Source organism: Mangifera indica, chromosome 3, assembly GCF_011075055.1.
Source record: "Mangifera indica cultivar Alphonso chromosome 3, CATAS_Mindica_2.1, whole genome shotgun sequence".
In the NCBI taxonomy this organism is placed as follows: domain Eukaryota; kingdom Viridiplantae; phylum Streptophyta; class Magnoliopsida; order Sapindales; family Anacardiaceae; genus Mangifera; species Mangifera indica.
The window spans coordinates 5,010,521-5,035,486 of record NC_058139.1 but is presented as its reverse complement, the minus strand read 5'-3'; the positions used below and the strand labels follow the sequence as shown (position 1 = coordinate 5,035,486).

At 33.6% G+C, this 24,966-nt stretch overlaps 3 protein-coding genes and 1 long non-coding RNA gene across 7 annotated transcripts; 3 read left to right on the top strand and 1 right to left on the bottom strand.

The window, feature by feature from the left end:
- Positions 1-1,502: 1,502 nt before the first annotated feature.
- LOC123210798 (TLC domain-containing protein 4) lies at positions 1,503-6,302 on the top strand. 4 transcript variants are annotated; one of them, XM_044629281.1, is made up of 8 exons: positions 1,503-1,639; positions 2,281-2,369; positions 2,544-2,607; positions 3,963-4,037; positions 4,462-4,583; positions 4,663-4,738; positions 5,457-5,516; positions 5,930-6,302. In XM_044629281.1, the coding sequence occupies exons 1-8, from the start codon at positions 1,556-1,558 to the stop codon at positions 6,065-6,067; spliced, it is 708 nt and encodes a 235-aa protein (XP_044485216.1). In that variant the 5' UTR covers positions 1,503-1,555; the 3' UTR covers positions 6,068-6,302. The 4 variants fall into 4 exon arrangements, with proteins under 4 accessions (XP_044485216.1, XP_044485214.1, XP_044485215.1 ...); XM_044629279.1 differs by having other exon boundaries at positions 2,469-2,607; XM_044629280.1 differs by lacking the exon at positions 1,503-1,639 and adding an exon at positions 1,677-1,935.
- A 451-nt stretch (positions 6,303-6,753) lies between these two features.
- Positions 6,754-9,786, top strand: LOC123210789 (calcium uniporter protein 6, mitochondrial-like). Its single transcript, XM_044629270.1, has 2 exons — positions 6,754-7,615; positions 9,081-9,786. The coding sequence occupies exons 1-2, from the start codon at positions 7,187-7,189 to the stop codon at positions 9,564-9,566; spliced, it is 915 nt and encodes a 304-aa protein (XP_044485205.1). The 5' UTR covers positions 6,754-7,186; the 3' UTR covers positions 9,567-9,786.
- Positions 9,787-10,518: 732 nt separating this feature from the next.
- On the bottom strand, positions 10,519-23,654 carry LOC123210788 (ATP-dependent DNA helicase RecQ-like). Its single transcript, XM_044629269.1, has 20 exons — positions 23,536-23,654; positions 23,323-23,435; positions 23,131-23,206; positions 22,508-22,650; positions 22,249-22,335; positions 21,517-21,600; positions 20,318-20,525; positions 20,094-20,179; positions 18,989-19,220; positions 18,654-18,777; positions 15,135-15,271; positions 14,293-14,401; positions 13,690-13,732; positions 13,341-13,506; positions 12,363-12,433; positions 12,139-12,232; positions 11,706-11,918; positions 11,413-11,622; positions 10,918-11,310; positions 10,519-10,814 (listed from the first exon to the last, which is right to left on the bottom strand). Exons 1-20 carry the CDS (start codon positions 23,551-23,553, stop codon positions 10,689-10,691), a joined length of 2,733 nt encoding a protein of 910 aa, XP_044485204.1. The 5' UTR covers positions 23,554-23,654; the 3' UTR covers positions 10,519-10,688.
- On the top strand, positions 15,266-17,615 carry LOC123210790. The gene is made up of 2 exons (XR_006501291.1): positions 15,266-15,756; positions 17,251-17,615. It is a non-coding gene; the product is annotated as an uncharacterized LOC123210790 (long non-coding RNA).
- Positions 23,655-24,966: the final 1,312 nt, after the last annotated feature.

The following is a 24,966-nucleotide window of genomic DNA, read 5'->3' as shown; positions in this document are numbered from 1 at the left end:
TACAATATTTAAATACAATTTTTTAAAATTATATTGAAATATTATATATATATATATATATATATATATATATATATATATATATAATTTTATCGATAAACCTGTAGTTTAATATAATTAACAAGTATTATGATTTTATATATTTTAGTGTTGATACATTTACCTCCTCCATCGGTTTAACAATTTGAGTGATGGGATGGATTTTTTTTTTTGCAACACTTATAATAAACCATTTGAGAGGATATTTGACATCCTTCCATTGGTTGAACAAGATGTCCTCTTTGAGTTGCTTAATTTATAGTTGAAACTTCAAATAAGTAAGTCAACTCCCCCATCTTCCTCGTTTTTAATTCCCCGTGAATCATCTTACAAAATCCTCAACTCTAAAATCGGTGCAGTGCTCACGGATATTAAATGAAGCTAGTTGGGGAAATCTCTTTTCGTCATAAAGTCAGGGTAACATGTAATTTAGACAAAAACAAAGGTGTACAAAGTAATTTCAACAGAAGAGTTCACGGGTCCACCCATGAAACCTACGTACAATCATCATAATTTGTCCGAATGGAGAAAGAAGATGACGTGGATTCATTATTTTGTAATTTGAAAACCTCAAAAAAAAAAAATCCAACCATCGTGTCCTTTCATCATTCTATTACAAAAATGGAAGGCAAAGGACTTTTTCCCACCCATACTTTAGTGTTTTATCAAGTTTTTATCTACTAATTTTAAAAATTTTAATATTCATTAAGTAATGAAAATTAATAAAACTAATTAAACTTTAAAAATAAAATTATTATTTATTTAATAATATATTAAAAATAATAAAATATTATTTATTTTCTCTCTAAGTTTAAAAAATTAATAATTTTCTTAAATTAAACTTTAAAAAATTATATTTTCTCTCTTAAGATTTCAATTTTATTCTTCCTTCTCTGATAATCGAACCTCGTGTAGACTACTTTCATCCCTTCTTCTCCCTTTGCCACCATTGACAAAGGCTGACGATGAAGAAACACTAGTGCATAATGTGAAACTAACGAAGTAAAAAAAATTAAAGTGTGTCTTCGTCTTTATAGGTGGACGAAAACTCCATAGAGATGAACCATCTAATGAAAACATATGATGTTGCTTGAAGACCACAACAAAGAGATTGAGAGGGAGAACGTTGATAGTTGGGAAGTCATAGTTCACTGGAGAGAGAAAGATCAAAACCCTAAAAAAAAATTTGTTACTTTTCAAACTTTAGTTAGAAAAATTATTAGATTTTTAAACTTAAGAGTAAATTTTTAATTTTTTTAAATATTTTTGTTAAATAATGATTTTAGTTTTGATAATAACTTTAAAAATTAATAGATAAATGGATGTATAAGATTTTTAAAATTAATGAGTAAAAATTTAAAAGAAAAACTAAACTTTGGAGGGGAGCATGTCCTTTGGCCAAAAAATTAAAAAAAAATCGAATTCCATTCCGCAAAAAATTCCTTTATTTTTATTCAGTGATTTATATTGCAATATTATTTTTGAATTTTAAAATTCACCACTTCCAAGTCCAACAATGGCTTCCAGTTTTACCATCAGTCGTCCCAAACAATTCTTGTGGCTTTCTTCTGTGTTTTGCGGCATCATTATCTGCAAAACTGTAATACTAACAGCATTCTTTATTTTTTAAATAAATAATTACGTTCTATTGGTAGTTCTAGATTATAAGATTGTTTCAATTGACAAAAATTTGTTTTTTTTTGGAGATAATTACTGGTAATGGCTGCTTAATTTTCGTGAAGAAACAGCATCTGAAAATTTCTGTTCAACAAGCTTTATACGTGAAATTTTATGTTCGAATCTTTGCATTGTTTGCTGAAGAATTTTACATTTGTCGTGTCTGTCCAATTTTGGTGGCTTTCGTCTGTGTTTTGTGGCATCATTATCTGCGAAACTGTAAGACTAGCAACAATCTTTTTATATTTTTCAAAATATTACTTACGTTCTATTTTTACTTGCAATTGTTAGATTATTTCAAAGGGAAAGAATTTGTATAATTTGGTAGTGATTGAATTCCTGCTGTAAAAGCTCCAGTTTATGTAATTTTCTTTTTGAATTTTTGCATTGTTTGCTAGGGAGTTTTACAATTTGTAGTAACTGTTAAACAGAAATTGTGTTGGTTTGAAGAAACTAATTTCTGTTTAGCAAGCTTCAGTATGTGGAAGTTTATGTTTGAATCTTTGCATTGTTTGCTTTGAGAGTTTGATGTTTTGTAATAACTGTTCAATTTTGTTCTTGAAGGTTTATAAGTTAACTGGAATGGTTAGCCTAATGTGCTTCAAGGGATATGGGAATCTCAGCATTGCAAAAAAAATTGAGTGGAATAACAGGTGAAATTCATTTTTTTTCATTCTTGTTTATGCTTTAAATTTTTCTTTGTCGATATAAAGAAATATCTAAACAAATATTGTTGTCTTTCGTTTGTACAGAGGCTTTTCAACATTTCATGCTGTTATGGTAGCATTTGCTTCTCTTTACTTGGTATTGTTGTCTGATCTTTTCAGTGAAGGTTATAGTGATGAGTTAATCATCAATCGAACGTCTGCTGTTTCAGAAACAGTACTTGGGGTAAGTCTAAACCATGCTTACTATTTATAGATAATGTTAATTTGTTTTACGAACTTTGGTTATAAAGGCATCTCTTGTGCTACACATTTCATGTGCATAACAGGTTTCTTTGTTATTAGCTTTAGAGTTTGTAGCAAACAAAATATACACTTCAGCTTTCTTGTTTTAAAAGTTTGGTTTGTGAACACAAAATACTTTATGTGTTTTTTTGCGAAGACTAGGTTCTGAATTGTTTCCTGTGCTTGCATATTTCACAAATGTCATAGTCTTTTTCATTTCCTCTGTCGAGAAGTCTTCATCTATGTTGGACTTGCTTAAACGAAATTTAAGTTTAGATGATGAAATTTGTGTTTGGAAGTTGATAGTGGATTATGTCAAATGCTGCATAAGCATAAAACTGGTTTTGAAGGATGTTTTTGCCTCATTTTCTGAGCTAACTCAATGATGTGCCAAGCCTCCTTTGTTGTGATGTTATAATCTTTATCATGGTGGTACTTTACTTTTATGTGGATTTTGGAGTGCTCATTGGAAAAGCACTTTTGCCTGGTTATAGGTATGTCAAAGAAGTATGGCCTCAACCATTGGGGTACTTAAATTTTCCATACATGATGGTATGAAACATTAGAGAAGTAAATAGCTTCAAAATATTCGATTATTTTCCTGTTAAAAATTTTGCAAGAGTATATCATGTTCTACAAGGGAAGCTACTCTCCCTGCTGACAAGGAATAGAAGGGAGGTCCACAATTAGAAGAGAAAAGAAACAGGAATAGGGGTATTAGAGAGACATAGAATAGAGGAATAAAGATATAAAAGATAAAAGAGCAGAGGGTAGAAGTCAGAAGAGAGAAATGAACGGAAAAAGAATTAGGAAAAGAAAAAGAGAGAATATTATAAATATGAAACAGAATAGAGAGAAAGGGAGAAAAAGAAGAGAGATCAAGACCAAGGTTGAATTATTATTGTTATTTTTTATTCATATAATCTTTTAAGATGATAAAACTAAAATTATGAAGCCAACTTAGTAATATCTAATTATATATGTCCTAAGATTATAAAGATTAGACTTCTTGGTTCTGCATGACCCTCTTATTGGCTTTAGGTTAAACCCCAAACATTCACCCTCACTGCAAGTAATAAATATTTGGTGTATCCTCTATGGTTCAAGCCTGATTTGCATGAATTTATAGCTCATTTCAAGCTCCCCTTTTATCACGAGGACACTAAAAAGAGCCAAATTTGAGGTTTGAGTCGTAAACTCACAAATTTCAGTGAGAATGTAATATCTTTTTTGCATTTACTCTGGAGTTTTTGTGTAAATCTTTCAAAGTCTTAATTATTTTTTTTCTTTGTACAGATATCTATTGGCTATTTTCTGTCAGACCTGGCAATGATTCTTTGGACTTTCCCAGCTTTAGGTGGTCTGGAATATGTAAGTACACAAAAGTCACAAGCTCAATGTTTGTTAAATTTAAGTATTACATCAACCATTATGTGAGACCTGCTATTAATAATTATACTTTTTTTTTTTAACATTGTTCTCAATTCTGGATGATGCACTTTGGCTTTTCTTTACAATTTAGCTGTGCATGGCAATTTTTTTCTCTACTTTTTCTTTTTTGACCACACTCCCTACTTTAGTGTGAGTGGTTTTTGTCCACGGTCCCAAATGTGGAAGTTTTGGAGTAAAACTGAGTCTTTGACAGTAAGTTAAGTAATGCATCAGATGGGTTTTATGAAATATTTTGTTTGTTTCCCAATCTTACCTTTCAAGTTAAACTAAGTCTGTCAGAAGTGTCGTTTAGAAGCCCACTTGTACTTACTAACTATTCTCCTGTTGTTGTCTCTTCTAATAGGTTCTACATCATGGGCTATCCATGTTTTCAATCTTTCTTGCTCTTGTAAGTGGTCAAGGACAGATATATATACTCATGGTTCTCTTCTCAGAGATTACAACACCATTTGTAAATCTAAGATGGTAATGTTAACATTTGAATGTTACTGTTATGTTTCATTTTTGGTTGCCAATATTGGTTTAACTATAATTATTTATTCAGGTATTTGGATGTTGCTGGTCAGAAAAGTTCCAACATATACATCTGGAACGGTGTGGCATTGTTCCTGGGGTGGTTGGTACTGTCTAGCATAACTTAAAATCTTGATTTTTTTTCTGCTGGTTGTAATGTAGTGTATCCTGTGTGTATGATATCTGTTCGCCTTATAGGTGACATAATCATGACCATTCATCTATACTGAAACATGTTCTGGTTTATCCACTTTTAAGCAAAGTTGTTTGACTAGCCAAATTAGTTTGAAAAAATTGTCAAATAATTTTTGGTAAACATTATATGCATGCTTAAATTGTGGATAGTGTTGCTTTTCTAGTTTTATCTCCTCCAATCTTCTGTTTCTGGTAGGGTTGATGTTTTCCCGATCACTGCTGCATTTTTAAAACAATATAATAAACGATGATTCCAGATATTGCCTTGTGGTAAAAGCTTTCTAGTATACTCCTTGTTTGGTTTGTCTGAGCTGGTGCCACGGTCTTTTACTTATCACTATGGTTTCCGTATTTCAAAGGGCTTCTATTAAGTATGTTCTTGGAACAGTAATTACTTTTTAAACTTAATATCTTTTTTCTTTGGGTTATGATTTTTTACGTAGCCATTCTGTCATTTTTCCATTTGAAAACTGATTTCTATCTTCTGCTTAGTTTGTTTTCGGATCATCATTCTTTAATACAACAATATTAGATATTTATTATAGATCTTTGTAAACTCTGCACTTCATTTTAACACATTGAACTAATAAGGTTAAAATGACACTGACATGGAGTTACTGTGGCCATCAGGTAGCAAGGATTCTTTTATTCATCTATTTTTTCATCCACATGGCTATCCATTTTGATCAGGTGAGTGGATAATAACTTAAGACAACATAAACTAATATATACAAGATTCTGATTATAATTCTTAGTATACGAAGTCTTCTCCCTAGTCTTTGATTTTAAAAAATATCAATAGTCTAGTTCTCTAGTTTATAAATTTGACTTTCACCTATCTTGTATTGTATGCTAAAACCCTTTTTTCGGTAAAATAGGGTTTAGATTGAGTATTTTTAACACAAATTCTAATTTGGATAACGTTTGAATTAACTTGTTTGCAAATCGAATCATGTTTAGGTTAACCCTTTAGAACCTGAACATGACCCAAATGTTTTATTAAAAAAAAAAATTGTAGTGAAACAATCTCAAAATGTTTTAGAAGTGCTTTCTCCCTATAATTAGTTTATTCGTAATTTTTGTTTCTTGTTGAAATTAATTAGGTGAAGGAAATTTTCCCCTTAGGCTTCTACAGCATGCTGACAGTGCCTCCAGTGTTGGCAATTATGAACGTGATATGGTTTTGGAAAATTTTCAAAGGTTTGATCAAAACTCTTTCGAAAGCAAGGCACAGGCAGTGAGTAAAAATTTCTTCTGTGTTTGGCCATAATAGATTTTTATTCAAAAAAATGGAATGACAAAGTGTAAATCAAATTGTAAATTAGTTTCTTCCCCAGCATCATATTGATATTGACATGCTTTATTGCCTTAATTTGTTTTGTCCTGATTTGACCGACATTGGGTTTTCTTTTTCAATTCATCATGAACTGTAATCACATTTCTTTTATCAATTTAATAATAAATTACTTTTTCTAAGAGTTTTATTGTTTTAATTTATAACATCTTTGGCTTCAAGACAATATAAAGTAGTAATAGAATTAGGATGAAAACATTTTTAAAGCAATAAAATTATGTACATAATTTTGTGAATAAATAATATATATTATTATATAATTAAATATTATATTATTTTAAAATTTTAATTATTTGATTATATAATAATATATTATTATTTATATATTATACAAATAATATTATTCTTTTTTAAAACGAGTAGCCCCGAATAAGAGCTACGCGGACGGGGCTGGTTTGTCGGTAGTTTCAAGGAAAAGCCCAAGTAAAATGCGTGTGCGGAGAATAGCGGGTTTGCCTTTTCCCTTGAATTAATGTTAGGTTTTTTTTTTTTTTTTTCCAATAAATGTAGGCCACATTTTTTTACGTCCTCTCAACTTTATTGCTACTCTGGAGGGCCGAAAGACTAATTCCCACCCAAGGCGTAGCCCATATATTCATTGAAATAGACATTACGTCTGTAATTGTATAAATTTCTATCCAACTTGATGTTGTCATCATTTATCATTAGTATTGCACAACAACATTTTTATACACAGACATTTTCTGTCCAAATGATCAAACACTTATAAGAGAGATAAATGAGTAATTTGAAATTTTAGGGGATGGTCACAGATTGAGAGCAAACCCTAGGGGAAGGCAATAACAACCAGTGCAGCGAGTGTCGGATGGTGGTCCCGACAGAGGAGAAAATTCCAAAAACCCTTGAGTTTTGCAAAACATCTATGCATCTCTGAAAATAGCATTTGCTTTGTTGAAAAAGTCCAACTGTAATTTATTTTAGCAACAGGAGTTGGGTTTTCAATTTGTGGATCAAATAATTATCATTCAAGAAGTAGCCAGAAGAAATGTGGAGGATTTTAAGCGTACTGAAGCAGAGTGTATCAGTAATTGGAAGAACTAAGCCGTTAAATCAAGTTCCATTTCCATTTCAATATGGTTCTTCCAATACTAATGTCAAACCTCCCTTGCCTCATTTTCTTCGGTTTTCGTCGGAAACGGAATCTCAATTACAACCTCAATCTCCGCCCTTGAATTCCAAGGAGATATCATATGCAGAGGCCAAGAGGTTGATGCGATTGGTGAATGTGGAGGAGTTGAAGACGAAGCTCCAGATGCAAGGGAAGGAGGTGATTGCTTACAAAGAGTTGCTTGAAACGTGTGAAAGCATGGGAGTCTCCAAGTCTCTAGAAGAGGCCGCGGCTCTTGCACGTGTGCTTGATGATGCAGGTGTTGTTCTTCTCTTTCGTGACAAGGTGTATCTTCATCCCGATAAGGTAATTTTTTTTCTTCAGTTTGCTTTTTACGAACTGCGGAAAGATTTATGCTAATCTTTTAAGAAATTAAAATTTGAATCTGGATACTTTTTATTGTTGGGATATTGAATATTATTCCTAATGCTTTTGCTTTTGGGGTTTCTGGGTGCAAATGAATCTTTTCTATGATGAAATGAAGAAAAGGGAACATTTTATACCAATCTTGTTTGAGGAATCAAAATATAATGTTCTTTGTTTGACTTAGAAGTGATAAATATATGACTTGTATTTGAAGTTTTTGTGAGAGATGTTGATTTTATCTCGATCATTTGTAAAATTTGGTTTGATCACATGTGGGTGGGCGATCCATTGATCCTCCCCTTGTTTCTAAGAAAAATCAATTGTCTCCGGCTCTCTGCTAAACTAATTCTTTTTTACTTGGGAAAGGCACTTTGAATACTTATTCAAATGGATTTTGTTTGAGGTTTTTCTTTTGGGATTCAGATTTGTTGAACAGAATTAACAATATTTGGTCTATTATATTTTATTAAGCAGCAATTGTCCTTTGAATGATATGAAATGGTATAAATCGCTACCTTTTGTGATGCAATATTAGTTTGTGAAATTAAGTCTACCTAAAAAAAATCCTTACCAGGCTACTTTTATTTCTCAAATTATGCTTTGATTGGCTAGACAAAATATTGACCTGGCTATAATATGCAACTTCTGCTTGTTTTCAACCTTGTCAAACACAGAACACCTTAGAACACTGATGATATTTTCAGTGTTACTAATATTACAATATTCATGCATGCATTTGGTGTTTGTGTGACTACATACTAGATAAATTCTGTCAAATGCATCATACATGTCAGACTGACTGTAACACAAATGATCAATATATGGATAAAAATCTTCAGATTTTGTCAAATTAAATATGTTTGTTTGCCATCCATCCCTTTAGTACTGTGCTCAAATCAATAGGCAACAAGACATAGTGCCTCTGCAATGTTGGTGCCTAGTGGAGGGCTGTCTCTGTTTGGGTCTGACATGCAACAATGGAGGAGAAGTTTTTTTCAAATTAGTAATATAGATTTTTCAAATACCAAAACCGTTGTATCCTAATCAAAATAGTTTCTGAAAGATAACAAGACTTACTGGTTTTGGAACAGAGACTTTGATTAGAAAGTTTTGCTCAACTGTAATACACTGTCTACCTGATGGGAAAATAATTGATGAAATTTTGTTTTGTTTACATCTTGCCTCAAGGTTGGCTGGTTCAACCACAACCTATCATCAAGAAAGTGCATGATCTGTAGTTTTTTAGCATTTTCCTTATTTTTCCTTTAGCAGGTCTTAATTGAAGGCATTAAGACACAAGAATTCTTTCGTAAAAGTTTCTTATGCTTTTCATAATACCCTGGATAATTATTCTCCTTGTCTTGATTTTATTATCTGTTATGCTAATCTTGTTGTTCATGTCCAGGTGGTAGATCTTGTTAGAAGAGCAGTCCCCCTTGCTCTAATCCCGGAAGATGACCCCATGAGGAATGAATTAAAAATGCTGCTGCAGAAGAAGGAAGAAATTGACATGTTAGCTCATAGGCAAGTTCGGCGCATCCTCTGGTGTGGGCTGGGTTTCTCTATTTTACTGATTGGTCTTTTCTTCAGATTAACGTTCTGGGAATTCTCATGGGATGTTATGGAACCCATTGCATTTTTCTCCACAACAGCCGGCATAATCTTAGGCTATGCCTACTTCTTGTTCACTGCAAGAGATCCCACTTACCAAGACCTTATGAAGAGACTCTTTCTCTCCAGGCAGAGAAGATTATTGAAGAGGCGCAATTTTGACATTAACAAATTCAAGGAATTACAATTGAAGTGCAAAACTCCTCATGACGTCTGTACTTCTCTGAAAAATCGCACAGGGCTGGAAATGGACCTTGAGGATGCTTTACACAGGGACTAACTTAACTCTCACTCGTTATTCCGCCTAATATGCATCATCATCCAGGTCTGTTCCCTCAGGTTTTCATGTAGGTAGGGCAAATATTTAAACTCTTTTATTTTTAAACAATGCTATACATACTCACTTTTGGGTATACATATAATATGCTATTATGTGGTTATATACTATTTTATTTTTAATTCAAAATTATCCAATTACTTAATAACATATATTAAGTGTATACCATTTGTGTACCTAAAGTGGATATGCATGATTTTATTGTTTTTAAGTAATGTTATATGTACTTACTTTTAGATATACAAATGAATACATATATGATGTGCCATTATTTAATTAAATGTTACTTTATTCTTAATAATTACCAATCAATTTTTTCACATGAATTCAGTTTTATGCTAATAGTTACCTATCTCTCAGCTACACATACTTGTCAACCTGCCAGTGAGTTTTTTTTGGTAGGTTACAGTGCCTGTGTCAAATATATTGTGTTCTCAACACAGATTATGAAACTGTTTGTACTTGGAATTTACCTGTTTCAAAAGTGTAATACATGGAAAGATGGTTTACCATGTGTGGAATACTTTTGTTTTGCTCCGGAAATGACTGCTTAACTTGCAATAAAAAGTTGCTGTCTGTGTGATTTATAATTAATTCAACCTGACTTACTCTTTGATGCATAACTGTGATCACAGATAAATCCTTTCTATTAGATGTGCCAGATTTGTTTATGGAACAGTGGTTTCTTCCACACTTCTTCCATTATACAAGGTGAAATATATACAAATAATTTAGGACCTAAAATAAATCTTTAGAGTATAAAACAGAAGGAAAACCTAATAAAAAGGAAATCGATATAATCCTGAAAAGGACTCTATTTTATGAAAATAAAAATAAAAGAATTCATATACCATTGCTGATTGCACATTTTATAAAAAGAACAAGCCAAAATGGATGAACCAAGCCACCGGAATTCTTACACTAATACTTCTCTTTTCTTTGTTTGCCAACAACAGCAATTTGAAATGAATTCCATTTATGAACAAAAAGGCCATTGTTGAATATCACAAGTTAGTTGCATTTACCTAGGCAATCTATATTCAGCAATCCAATGCAGCTACAGCATTACAATAGCCTATAAAGATCATTCTTCTTAAATATGATGAATTCACCTTCCAGGCTACTCAGCAGATTGATAACAGCTCCCGCTTCAGATCCATTGAAGTATTCCAAAATATCAGACGGTGAAACCTGCAAATAATATTATCCACATTTAGATGTTACCATAAGCAAATGAGAAGAAGGTGCACACTAGCTTCATCTTATCCACAATGAGGGTGTTCTTTTCACTCACCCCATTGTCAAACTCTTGAAGCAAGTTTAATATGGAACTCTCTGTCACTTCAAATGCACTGGATCTTTCAGCTTCATTCTCAACTCTTTGGCGTTTAATAGAACCAGGTTCATCGTTGTCTTCATCATTGTTATCATGAGCTAGCTCTGGTCCCCTGGCACTTGCGGAAGTAAGAGAGGTTCTTTCTTCTTTATTGTAAGATGAACAATTAGCAACCATTTCCTTCGCCTCTTCAACTTCATGGGGTTCTTCAATGTGGCATGCATCAACAGAATGTTGTTGCAGTGCCTTCATCAGAAATTCATCAGCTTTGGTGTGGCTAGCTGGTATCATTTCCTGCAACTTCCCACACTTTTCCATTGCTAGAAAAAGCTTGATATGTAGGTAACTTATCTAGCATCATTGCACAAATATATTCAGTTTTATTTCAAGTATATGACATGAACAAAAATCCCTACACATATCAAAGAATTGACTAAAACATATCAATCTTACATCATCTGGTAGTTCATTCTTGATGGGTTTCAACTTGTCCGTGGAGCCAACCTTTGAGATTGCACCCTGAATGGCTAACAAAATTTCGTTTTTCAGTTCAACCTCAACACAGAGTCTGGTCCAATCCATCTCAAATCCCTCTTGTGCAGCCTCTAAAAGATACTCAACAACAGTTTGTTCTTTTATAGGAGCTGACCTACCAGGGCAGTTCTACAAAGGAAGATACAAGTTATGCACTTCAAATATGACTATGGTGCAAAAAACCTTTGTTATAAACATCAAAGAAATCATACAGCAACTTTCTGAATTGAAAGACCCTCTTCATGCCACATTTTCCAAGCTTCAAACTTTGCAGGAGCCAACTTTCTTTGGTTGTTGGCTACTGGATAAAGTTTTCTTGTTGAAATAGTCTGAACACCTATTTCCGCATCCAGGGAAAGGTTTAGTGCTTGAGATAGATGCCAAACAGTTTGAAGAAGATGATCCCCGTGGGTCATTACAAGGTGCTGCGACATTGATCAACATTAGAGTGATTGACTTGAGAACTTAATCAAAAGGAAATATATTTTATTTTCTTTACAAATAAAAATTACTTTCTGGAATTTATGAATGAAAAATAAACCCATACAATTTTCTAAGCTCGCTGATAATGTAAACCAGTTTACTAGGTGAATCAGATAAACCCTCAGGTTTGTAATTGATATTTTCCCCATTGTTAAGATGTACCTGGTTGACTCCATCGATGTTTGCCAACCTTGCTTTAGTAGATGGCCTTGTTAATGCAATTTTCTTTATAGTTTGGTCACCACATACAGCATATCTGTGATGAGACAATTATATTTAGCGCACACACAAATGACACATTCCATCTAAATAGACATTTGGTTTTGCTTGTAATACAAGCCCACTGCTTTCATGAAAGCTAGCCTTGCAACATGAGAAAAACTTACGGAGCAGTTCCTGAGAATCTTGCAAGTTTCATTCTCTCCTCTACCAGCATGTGATAAAGTTTTGCCTCAGCCTGAAGTAGAAAAGGATACACATACACAGAAAAATATGGAGTCAAAGATCTTGATTTTAGTGGCACAGATACAAAAGCGCCAAGTGAAAAATAATGTGGGACCAACTTTAATTGATGTGCCCAGATCATTTGTTAGGTTTCATTAGGTAAATCATCTCCCACATGCAATTTAGAAATGGAACTGTACAGTAGTAAGTAAACTAGGTAATGTCAACACAACAACGAAATGAATTCTCAAGATCATGTTGAAGGATATTAGTTTTGAGGAAAAATATTTAGCAGTTTCTGTGCTCATCATTAGATGAAAAATCAAATATATAACAAGAGATATAGGAGATGCACATATTATTTTAAGCATTGGCTAAGCAACAAACTGAAAAAGATTTTATTGGAGAAGCTATAAATATGTTTTTGCAGAGATCTAGTGAATATTATCTGGAACTTGGAGTTCATGCTCACTTGCTTGGTTAAAAATTGAAAGAAAATCTTGCCAGTAGCAGCTCAATCAGAAAGTTAAAACGTCTAGTCCCATTCCATCTGAAGTAGTAAAATTGCCCTTCAACAAAATAATATAAAATGCAGGGATGCAGTATCTTTTGACACATGAAAAAGGCTGCATAGGCATTACTCTGTGAATCTAAGTCTATATCGGTCCAAAGACTCTAGACATGGATAAATGCATGACATTATACTAATTACTAGACAATCCAAATCTATATACAGAGAAAACCTCAGCATTAGTTATTGAAATCTTAGTCCAATCAGGTTACAGATGCCAATTGAGTGGGATCTCTAAAGTCTGACCTTATCCAAAACACTCCTAATTCACTCAATGCAACAATACAATGGTAGAAGCAACCCAGATTGAAATAACAATCAAAGAAAAAAATAACACTTAATTACCAACCTCTGAAAATCCCTCGAGTTCTGATGTCACTGAACTCTTCAATTCTCCATTTTTGCTTGATGTGCTTTCATGTTGATCAATCATTTCATCGGTTAGTGGCAAAACTAAAGGTTGTTGATGATCAGGTGTTGCCAAACTAAGATATTGTTTTCCCATCTGACTGACACTGATGCATTATGATATAAATTTGTTAAATCAATTGCTGGTAGAAAACTGACGAGAAAGGAAAACAGTAGTCTTGATTGGGTGCACAGAAAAAGCAGCCATAAAATAAATTGCATAAGCAATGAAAACTATACAAGAAGAGTTTGAAAATGTGCAAATAATAAAATACAAAAACAGAACATGCCTTACAGTTCTGTAAACACCTTTAACAGTCTCCATCAGATAACCTGCATTAAGTTGCAGCTTTTAATTTAAGACCGACTATAGCTAATTTATTATTCAAACTGTAATGCTGAAAGACAGTGCAATGAGTGTCAAGGTTAGACCAAGCAGTCTATGGATAAAACTCACTGAAAATTTATTATGAGCAAAAGACCACATATCCTGATACATATTATTATGCATTTTAGCTTTAGTACTAGGAGGTTTGTATTTGATATCTAAAAGTTAAGAGAGATACAGGAGTTTGTATGTCTATTCTCCTGCAATACAGCATCAGTTTCCTTTCAAAATAAAAATGAAAAAATTTTAAAATATCCACGTTTGAGTCCTAAAATCTGTAAAGCAAATAATTATCTTACAGGAATTTATAATCATATGGAAAACAAAAACCAGCTTGCACATATGATCTGTCAACTTAACCATAGCTATCAGGTTTTACAATATGAATTATTTAAAACTCGAAAGTAAGCTACAAAATCAGGTCAAAATGTTAAAATCCAATTTTCCCTGCATCAAGCTTGACCATAATCCTGAAGGGAACCAATAATGACTATTGTACTAGTACCAGAAGAGATTAACTGGTAAGCCAGACTCTTCCACCAGTTTGATGAATGATCTCTCCCAAGTCCATGAAATGGAAGCTTGTCAAAGTGAGCATCAAGAACCTTTTTTGACTGTAACCATAATTGAAAAGTAATAATATAAGCATTGATCTAAGAAAACAGCAATTAAAAAAAAAAAAACTGAGCAAACAAAAGAAATTTGTGTCATCAAGACTGCTGTAATACAAATAGGAATACAAGATAATGAAGAAATTAAGAGAATCTGAAATTTTACTTAGAGTAAATTTTTAAATATGATTTTCTTTACAATTTCAGGATTTTTTTTTCTTATTATGCAGGATTTTATGATTTCCGTATCTGAGTCAACAAAATTTGTTTATAGTTAGAACCAGCTACGATCTTTCATAATTTACATACTTTCATCTATTTTCTCTTCACTAAATTCAGAACTTGTTTAAGTGGTTATTTCTTGCAGAATCAAGCCTTAACTTCTAGACAATATCTAGCCTATCACCTCCACTACATGAAAACTCTTGAATAACTACTAAGCACTGAGGGTTGGTGAAAACTTAGTTGGCAGGGCTTATATCAAGGGTGGTGCTGCTATAAAGGTTATCACAAGCGTAGTTTTCAGCCAGTATAGGCATTCATGCATCCTTTTTTTCAGACCTCATTGGTTATTCTTGCATTTGACAAGGCTTATATGATTGGTTGAGAGGAAATAGAAGATTATGGACAAAAAAATAAACCATTTCCTACAATAATGAAAAACCTTATGTTTTTCGTTCTGCTTTTTCAATAAATAATAACCAAAAGTATATTTTACATTAGGTAAAGACCTTACTCGAGACCCATGAAGAACATCTATAGGAATATTGAGGCCCCAATTACCCCCACATGCTTGAATGCAAGCCATTAATATATATGATTCCTTAGACATGTCCTGCTCCCTCTTTAAGATTGTGCAGTTATCACAATTTCCTGAAATCAAAAGGTGAATCATTTACACTAAATCTGAAGCCAATTTACAAAAATTTATGATACAAGGCATCTTGATAGATCTATTATAAAGATAAAACTATGATAGAGTTATCATGTAATTTGTGAAAAGCTCTCTCAAAAAAAGAGTATTGTTATTAGAATCAATGGGTGATAAGATGAGATTGGACCAACAATGATGATAATGTCCAAATGACTGTTGAATATTAAATGTAAGGCCATAAACCTAGTTGTCTTGCTATAAAGGTAGATAGTAAAACACCTACTATTGTTAAATATTATATGTTGAGATTAATGATATTTACATTTTCCATTCTACATTTATTTTTCATTCACCATCAGCATGAGCTCGTATGCTCGATGATCTGGTGTGCATTGAGACTTGGTAGAAGTCATTTCTATGCTAATATCCTCATTTTACAGGATATTAAATGTAAGGGCATAAACCAAGTTGTCTTTGTATAAAGGTAGATGTTAAAACGCCTACTATTGTTAACTATTATATGTTGAGATTTATGATCTTCACATCTTCCATTCTACATTTATTTTCATTCACCATCTGCCCGATTTCATAAGTACGTCGTCTATGATCTAGGTGTGGATTGAGACATAGTTGGTCATTCTATGCTAATATTAGGGATGGCAATTTGGACCCGACTTTAGGGGCCCCGACCCTAACGGGGAAGGGATTCCCCGATAAAAACGGGGAAAGGGGACAAAAAAAATCCCCGTAATCGGGGACGGGGATACATGTGTCCCCGCCCCGCCCCCCCGCCCCTCCCCTCCCCTCCCCTCCCCGCCCCATCCCCTCCCCACCCCCTAAATCTAATATATTAATATAATAATTTCTAAACTATTAAGTTTTAGAAATTTTTACATTATGATTTATTAAAACTATAACTTTAATTTTAATAATTTTTGAATTATCAATTATTAGCTTTTACTAATTTCTAAACTATTAATCTAATATATTAAAAAAACCTAGAATTTCATTATCATAAAATGTAAATGCACCAAATTAATTTTATTTCAACTTCAAAATTTAGTTAGTCAATCCACTAGGTTTTACACACAAAAAATAATAAATTATAAACTTAATAAAATCAATTGAAGTGAATGAAAAATGTTAAATTTAATGTTATTATAAAATTACCCTAAATCACATACATGAAGAGTTACTAATGAAGAGATTGATTATTGCATATTGTTAGATTTTATGAAAATTTTATATTTAAACTAAAATAACAAAGAATATTTTATAGCTCTTGTAGCAAGTGATATTTTGGAAAAATATGATTTATTTTATTTATTGAAATATATAAAAGAATTCAAATTTATATTTATGGGTATGGGGAGGGGATTTTTCCCCGCGGGGACGGGGCGGGGATGGGGAGGGGATTTTTCCCCACGGGGACGGGGAGGAGATTTTTCCCCGCGGGGACGGGGAGGGGATGGGGAGGGGATTTTCCTTCGCGGGGAGGGGACGGGGATTATTTTTTATCCCCGCAACGGGGACGGGGCAGGGACGGGGATTGATATCCCCTACGGGGACGGGGACGTGGATTGATATCCCCTCCCCGCCCCTCCCCATTGCCATCCCTAGCTAATATCCTCATTTACAGGATAAAATAGGAACTTTATTGATAAGATGAAGATTGACGCACTTTATTAATAAAATTTAGTTTGACAAAAACCAAAGTGGGAGGGGTTGGTTGCCAAATGTGGATTTCACCTAAAGAAGCAGCCCTGGTCTTGTGCTCCTGAACTCAGTAGGATGACAAATGAATCCATATGATGCTTAATTAAGAACTTCTTAGTCAAATCCTAATCTCAATCTATAGATGGCTTTGCTACATGTTATGTTTTATTGTTCTACTGTTTTGCTTAGAATAAATGTAGATGATTAAGAATCCAAGTCAGTGGGTGTTAGGACTAATTGATACTGATGCACACCATGACAGAAAATGCAAGGCTAATAGTAGCACAAAAGCCAACCAGTTGGTTGCACAAAATGGAATGAGGGGGATGACACAAAAACAAGGCAGGACCACTTGGGAAAAAGAAGACACGTGGCTAATGCAGACTAAGGAATTTTTTAGACAATTAAAGGTGAGGGAAGATAAAAGCAAAAGGGGAGAGACGGCAGAGAAGAAAATTGCAGAAGAAATCAGTGAGGGAGAGTTCCAGCCTCTCGAGTTTTGGAGAGAGTTATGTTCTATTTTAAGTTTTTGCTAAAGTTTGTGTTCTGTGTTGCAAAAACAATATTAGCGAGAAATTATCTCTGTACTTCTGAAAATCAATATCAATACAATCAGTATTTTTTGTACATTACTTTGGAGTGATTTATGCATATTCCATTACACAACAATTTGAATACAACCCACCACAATACTCTTTTTTTAGTAATCACAAATCCCGGAAAGTCTTGATCATTAACTTCCAGCTGCCGCAGAATCTTCATTTTTGCAGAACCAGTTGGCCAAACACTCCAGGTCTGTAACAGTGGGATAGTTGAGTCCAAGTTGCAAAAGTTGAACTGGTATAAAGGGAGGAACTAGCCTTCTCCTAATTAGCTGGGATCTAACATTTTATTTTCATTACATTGATATCGTAACCAAACGACTGGCCTTCTGATTACTCAGGATCTAATATATGAGACTTCAGCATTTCCACTTAGTCCAAAGAGCAACATAACACCTAAACAGTTTTTGGAGACGCATAGAGTTTTCGTTATACTACTTATGAGCTGACGTTATTCTTAAAATTTTCTTTGAGGAATTCTTCTTATAGTTAATCAGAAAAATCACAAATTCACAAACACATAATATTAGTTTTCAAGTGAATTTCTTGAAATGATTCTAAAGCTTTTAGCATAAATCTAATAGTACAGCTTCTTAGCAAGATCCTGTCATAATATGAGTTCATAACTTTGATGCAGTATATGGTCAAAATGATTTTGAACAATGTTTGGAGGTTGAAGGTGTCCACAGACTTGGTACTGGCTATAAATTTAGTGATGCTGGAAGTTTTTTTAGGTATAGTTTTGAAAAATTGAAGACAATGTGAGTACTTCAGTGTCATGGACATGTTTTTTAGACAAGTTAAAGATTGAGTTTTTGCAAGCTTTTGTATATTAAAACAAGCAATACCATGTATGGTTGGGTGGACGTCGGTACGAACTGAGGACATATGTACTAAATATTTTTCTAAAAGATAGAAAGACAAGACATGCATGCAAATACCTAAATGTGATAAAGAGGAAGTTGCAAATCTTGTAGACGTGGAAATAAACAAGGTACAAGAGAACACATTACTGTTCATAGATGAATACCATGAAAACTATCTATTTAAATTAAAGGCATACCACATTTGTCAGCTGAAAATATTTCTCCAAAGTGATTAAGCAACAGCTTTCTTCTGCAAGTTGTTGATAAGCAATAGCGTTGTGCAGCCAACAGTGACTCCATGACAGCTTTTCTTTGGTTTTCCTGGTCAATAACAACCAAAACATTATTTTAAAACTAAGTTAGAATTTTCCAAGTATAGCTAGTTTGAAAGACAAGCAAAAAGTAATCAGACAAAATCTATAAAAATAATGATAAATAATGATAGCTCCCTAAAAAACCAAAGCAAGCACAAGGTAAAACAATTTTACAAAACAAAAGCTTATCAAGTTTCTCAACAAAAGAAAGAACATACTGTTTGGCATTCTCCACAGTAGAATTCAGCCTTTGCAAAGTCACTTCTTGCAAAATAAAGCCAACAAGTGGAAGCTATACCGTCTCTACCGCATCGGCCGCTTTCCTGATAATAGCATTCCAAACTCTTTGGGCAACCATAATGTATTACATGTCTTATGTCAGGCTTATCAATACCCATGCCGAAAGCTATAGTGGCAACCATAACACGAAGTTCATCTGTAATAAATAATCTGAAACAAAAGCAAAGGGTTCAGTTTGGCAGAACAAGGATCATGTCAATTCACATGATAATGCAAGGGAATGGCATATATTAGAGGGCCGAAAATCAATTTACGTCCCTGATCTTTGCCGCCTTATCACTTGAGTATCAACTATTCACAGTTTAATCATAGTTCCTCAAACCCTTTACAGGACTTCATCAATGACCACCCCAAACTTCAATTCCATTGGATTTTTGTTACTTTGACTGGGGAAAGACTGTCATTTTACCCCAGTTGTCTTGAAACAAAACTTAAAGAGGTTTCTCCTACCCTTATATAAGTCAAAACCTAAAATTTTTTTTATGTGACATCTTTATTTTGAGTCAAGCAAATAAATAAATAAACAAGCAGAGTGGGCTTTGTGCCCCACGCCACAGCAGCAGTGTAGCCTTGCAAGGCACACTGCCTCCATGACCACTTCTTCATCATTTTTAAATGTGATTTAATTTGAGTATTTTTGAGTTTCAGCATCCAAAGAAGCAACACCTGAAATGGGTAGATCCAATACAGCTTAATATTGAGTTTAAATGAGAATTAGTTGAGCAATGCTTTGGTTGAGTAATTTTGGAACTAAACTTATAGGCTTTGAATGTTATTTTAAATTTTTGGTTTTTTTAAGATGTTAGTTTGAGAGATTGCATAAAATGGTAGGTAAAATAGACTGTTAACACAATTATCAAAGACAACTTAATGAATTTCTACGAAAATTTGAGGGAGTTTGATTAAAATGTAAGTGCTTGCTTTGAAAAAATCAGGAGTTAACAATTTTTTACCTATAATAAAGCATTTTCATATATATGACAATTAGAATTGACATTGTACACATGGAGTATGGGCACAGACCTATGGTACTCCTTACGAGCTTTACTTTCCATTTGACCATGATACATTCCAGCCTTAATTCCTACCTCCAAAAGTGCCTTGAAAACCTGGTGAATGAAGTAATTAAAAATAGTCACGAAGCCTATCCGGGTACATGCAAGATCCAAACTGAAATAACCAGTGAATTATAGGAAAAATAAGCTGATTTAAGTTGAAAAAAGGATAAACGAAAAATGAAAACAGACCTGCTCAACATCTTTGATTGTCATGCAATAAATAATAGTTGAACCAGAATTAGCTACAAACATTGAAATTTCTTTCACAATCTCATCGACAAATGACTGACCACGATTGATAACTTTCACACCATAGAAGATGTTTTTGCGATCAAATGATCCAATGGCAACATAAGGATCCTTCATTTTTAGGGAACTCATAATGTCAATGCGGACCCTGGAATGCCCAAAAATAATTAAATCATACGTATTTGAAAAGTGTTGAAAGTTCTCTTTCACTGACACAACGCTAAGTACAATGAACACAAAGAGATCTTAAAAAAGCACAAAATAAACAGAAGAACCAGAACAGTTAATGCCAAAAGGAAGACCCAAGATTGTAAGAATGAAGGTCAAGTCAAGGAAAAAGCTGGTAGTAAATGAAGTAGTGTTTTTATTAACCAGCATTAGACACTAGCATGATGTAAAATACAATTTCACTAATTATATTTTTTTAAAACATCAAACAGAATAAAAAGTCACAATTGATTAAGATTACCAGTTTTAAAGAAAAGGATAAAAGATGAGTCCATTCATCATTTCATGGTAAGTTGTAATTTTAAGAGATAATAGAATATATGGAATTAAATATAATCTGAATCATAATATCTGTTTATCCATTAAACCTTAACTGCCATTAAGTACATTATACAAATAGTTTCTAATCATTACGACCGGCTACCAGGATATAATCTATCCAAAAAGGTGCAGTTTGAGTTATGAGCAGACACTCAAATATGAGTGTGAGTTTGTCTGTCTGTGTAAGAGAGAAAAGACTTATCTGAGGCTTCAAATGATGGAATCTACAACCATTCACTTGAAGTGGCAACATAACAGGTCATGGATGAAAGGATTAAGAAAATAATATATATGTAAACACACACAAACTCTAGTATTGGCAAAATTTCGGTATGTGATCACTAGCTTATTCTCTGGGACCAGATAAGGTACATGAAGACTATCAGTAATCAATAATCTAAACTTACCAACAATTAGGATTTCAACCACATAAAACCAACTTTAGATGACATAATGATCCCCTTATGTGCAAGCTCAAGAAAACCATTACAAAGTCAAAGGTAATTAGCGGAAGACTGCAATTAATATATTTTAGCTAAACATTAAATCCAGCCAACTTAAGATATATTACAAATATGTAAGGTACATACTTTTCAGTAGCAGTTGCAGTTAAGCCAACAAATGGAACATCCATCAGAGTATCATGTAACTTATCTAACTGCTTATATTCGACCCTGAAAAGCAAGAAAGAATAAATCTTTAAAAATTCGCGGTAAGGAAAACTATTAGAAATTAAAAGCAATTATACACTAGTCATGCTTGGTCAACTGTAAAGTAAACAAAAAAAATTCCATGAAGTAACCATTAATCAAATGATAAATAAAGAAATCAATGTTAAAATGCTGTTTCCATCAAGTTACTTTTCTTATTATTCTTATTACTTTTCTTCATCACTACTGTTTTTCTATTTTCAGACAGATCTGTTGGTTCTCCATCTTTGTATCTATTCAAAATATTAATTTTAGTTCCATGTTTTTTATCAATATATATATATTGAAGAGCCAGCAGCAGATGACATGGATTATGCTTGATGAGTCAATATAGAATGCCGCTAAGTAAAGGAAGTGTTCAGATGAGTAAGGAATACACAAATATAATGAACATAAAGACCATATAAGATGGGTAAAGAGACACTTGTCTAGGGAAGATAAGAATAAAAGCAACCAAATGATCCAGAAAAATGGCATGATCATTCTTAAATTTAAAACAAACAATATTTCACTTTTAAATTATCACTCAGCCAGAACAAGTTTAAACACAAGAAAACAAAATTTCTAAACTATAAGAACAGGAATCACATTAGGAGAGGAAAAAAGAACAACCTGAAATCATGGCCCCACTCTGATATGCAATGTGCTTCATCAACGGCAAGCAGTGAAATTCCCACTTTCAGCAACTTGGACCAAAAACTGCACAAATAATTGTATAAATAGGGATTAATAGCATTTGAACTCATCAAACATATGTAGATTTTAGAAACAAACTTATCTTGTACCACCAGTAAAAGATTAAAATTTTTAACTGGCTAAGTGAATCAATTTGAACAAAAAAAATAAAAAAAAACAAATGCAGACGGGTGACCTTCTGGGAATTAAGCATGCTTTTTCTGGAGTCATATACAGTAAATGAAAATGACCAGTCTCGGCTTTTGTCTGGACAGTAGGATCAGTCTGCGAGGATCCAAGATACTCAGCTTTGATGCCTCTGTGTTTTAAACTCATCACCTGTTTTTTATGGAACCAATACAATAAATCAGCTAAACAATCAGTGTAACCATATCTAATCAAAAGGAAGGCCTAAAACAAGTGTCATACTGGTCCTGTAACAATATAGGGCCAACTGTTTGCATAAACATAAAGGACCAATCTCTCTATAGCGTTATTGGACCAATATCACAATTAGTAGCCATGCTTCGGTTACACTTAACAATAGAATCAATCAGCGACAAAATATTGTGACCACAACCCATCAAAAGGCAGATCTAAAGTAAGTGTCATACTATGAGACCTACTAATTCCATGACAGACTATACAGGACAGACATCACTATAGAGTTACCGGAGTTTTGGTTACACATAACAATGTTTCCATAATCATTATGTGTAAATATAAGTAACTAAAACATAAAACCAGAAAATTATGCTCCTGGTAACATCGTCAGATATTATCGTTAACTGAAAAAGCCCTAAACCTAGAAGTAAAAACCTGATCTTGCATCAAAGATATAAGAGGGCTAACGACTACGGCCGTCTTTCCAGTGAGCAAAGGAGGAATCTGATAGCTGTTAACAGACAAGCAAACAAATATATGTGCGTAAATAACCAGAATCTGAAACCGGTGATATAAATTAAAGCAAAACAAAACAAACAAAATCTGAGACGAAGCGTTTGATTTTACCATAAAGATTTTCCGCTCCCAGTCGCCATGACAACAAGACAGTCCCTTTTGTCTATAATTTGATGAATGACCTCCTTTTGATAAGGACGGAACTCGGAAAAACCAAAATATTTCTGTAAAATTTGTGTAAAATTGTTATAAAATAAAAAACCATGAATAAGAACAAAATCAAGATGATGAAATGAGTCGGAGGAAGTTGAAGTTGAATTTGACCTTGAGAGTAGACTCCATTTTATTTGCTCCAGCGCTTCGTGTTGGTGAGTGTAGCTGTTTTGTGATTTCTTTGAAGGTTTTCGTTCATCTTAATGCCAGAAACTATGGAAGTCCTTTCCCGCTCTTTTTATTTGGGTTGGCCTTTAAAATGACGCCACGTCCACAGAATTTAGACTGAATGACTATTTTCGACCCGAACTTTAGTGAACTTACGCCTCTATCTTTAAATTTCGAAAAGTCCATGTTCCCATTTGTTTTAATTTTTTATAAAATTAAAACAGTTTTACACAAGGGCTACTCCACCCGCCGAGTCGTCACCTCCACCACCCTTCTCGACCTTACGCCCCCATCCGCTACTCCTGCATCTCCTCCGCCTCCACTGAATCCTTCTGATGGCAACTCACCCTCGCCGCCAAGAAGTTTAGGAGCACTGTCATTGTCAACTACTCGGAGTCCACTGCCACCGCCTGGTTCATCGTCTTCCCGAGGTGGTGGGATATGTACTAGGTTAGTGGTGAGCTTAGCCTTAGAAGGACTGGATATACTTGTGGTGATTAGCTTGTTGTTTCATTGTTGCTGTGAGAAGAAAAAGAGAGATGATAAGGCTCTTTACTATATGCCTCCACCGCCTCCTGGCCCTAAGTTTCGCATTTCTTTTGTTCCATTTGGAGTTTTGAGTCGCCAATGGCTGTTGTTTGATTTTTGAGTTTTGATTGCTATTTTTTCTTATAAAAAAAAGAAAAAAAAAATCGTTTTCGATTGTCTTAATGCATGGATCTATGAAGAAGTTATAAACCTATAATCGTTCCATTTTCTTTAATCAACTCTGAAGAAGATTGGATATATTGGATAAATGATTTCCCGACTTCAATATTTTATACTTCCTTTCTCACATTATCTACTTTAAGCAGTATAAATAATTCTTCTTATTGTTTTTCTTTTGATAATTGCCAGTTGACCCTTATGGTAGTCGGCAGCATCATCAGTAGCAGCATAATGTCCCTCCATCTGCTTCTCATGTTGTCACAACGATGCTAAAACCCTTCCCATCACCTCCAGTGAATCACAACAAGAAGAAGCTGAACTAATTACCCACAAATGTTTACTTCAAGCAGTCTAAGTTTGATAGTAGGTGGTGTTCCCGTTTCCACTCAATATGGAGCTTCACTGAGATCACCCTCATTATCTTTCCCTCCATTCATCCAAACCCACTTAAAGAAATGCCTCACTACAAATTCTCCTTCCTTCAAAGCCGCTGTGGCTTCCATTGACTCTAGCCAACTTAGTTCTTCCTCCAATCCTCTTCCTGAAAAGGTTTTTTTTTTTCCTCTCATTAGTAATTTGATTCAAGAGATGTTTAGATTTTTTTTACAAATTGTACATAAAATTTTGGTTTTGGCTTTTTTTGTTGTTTGAATGTACAGGAGGAGA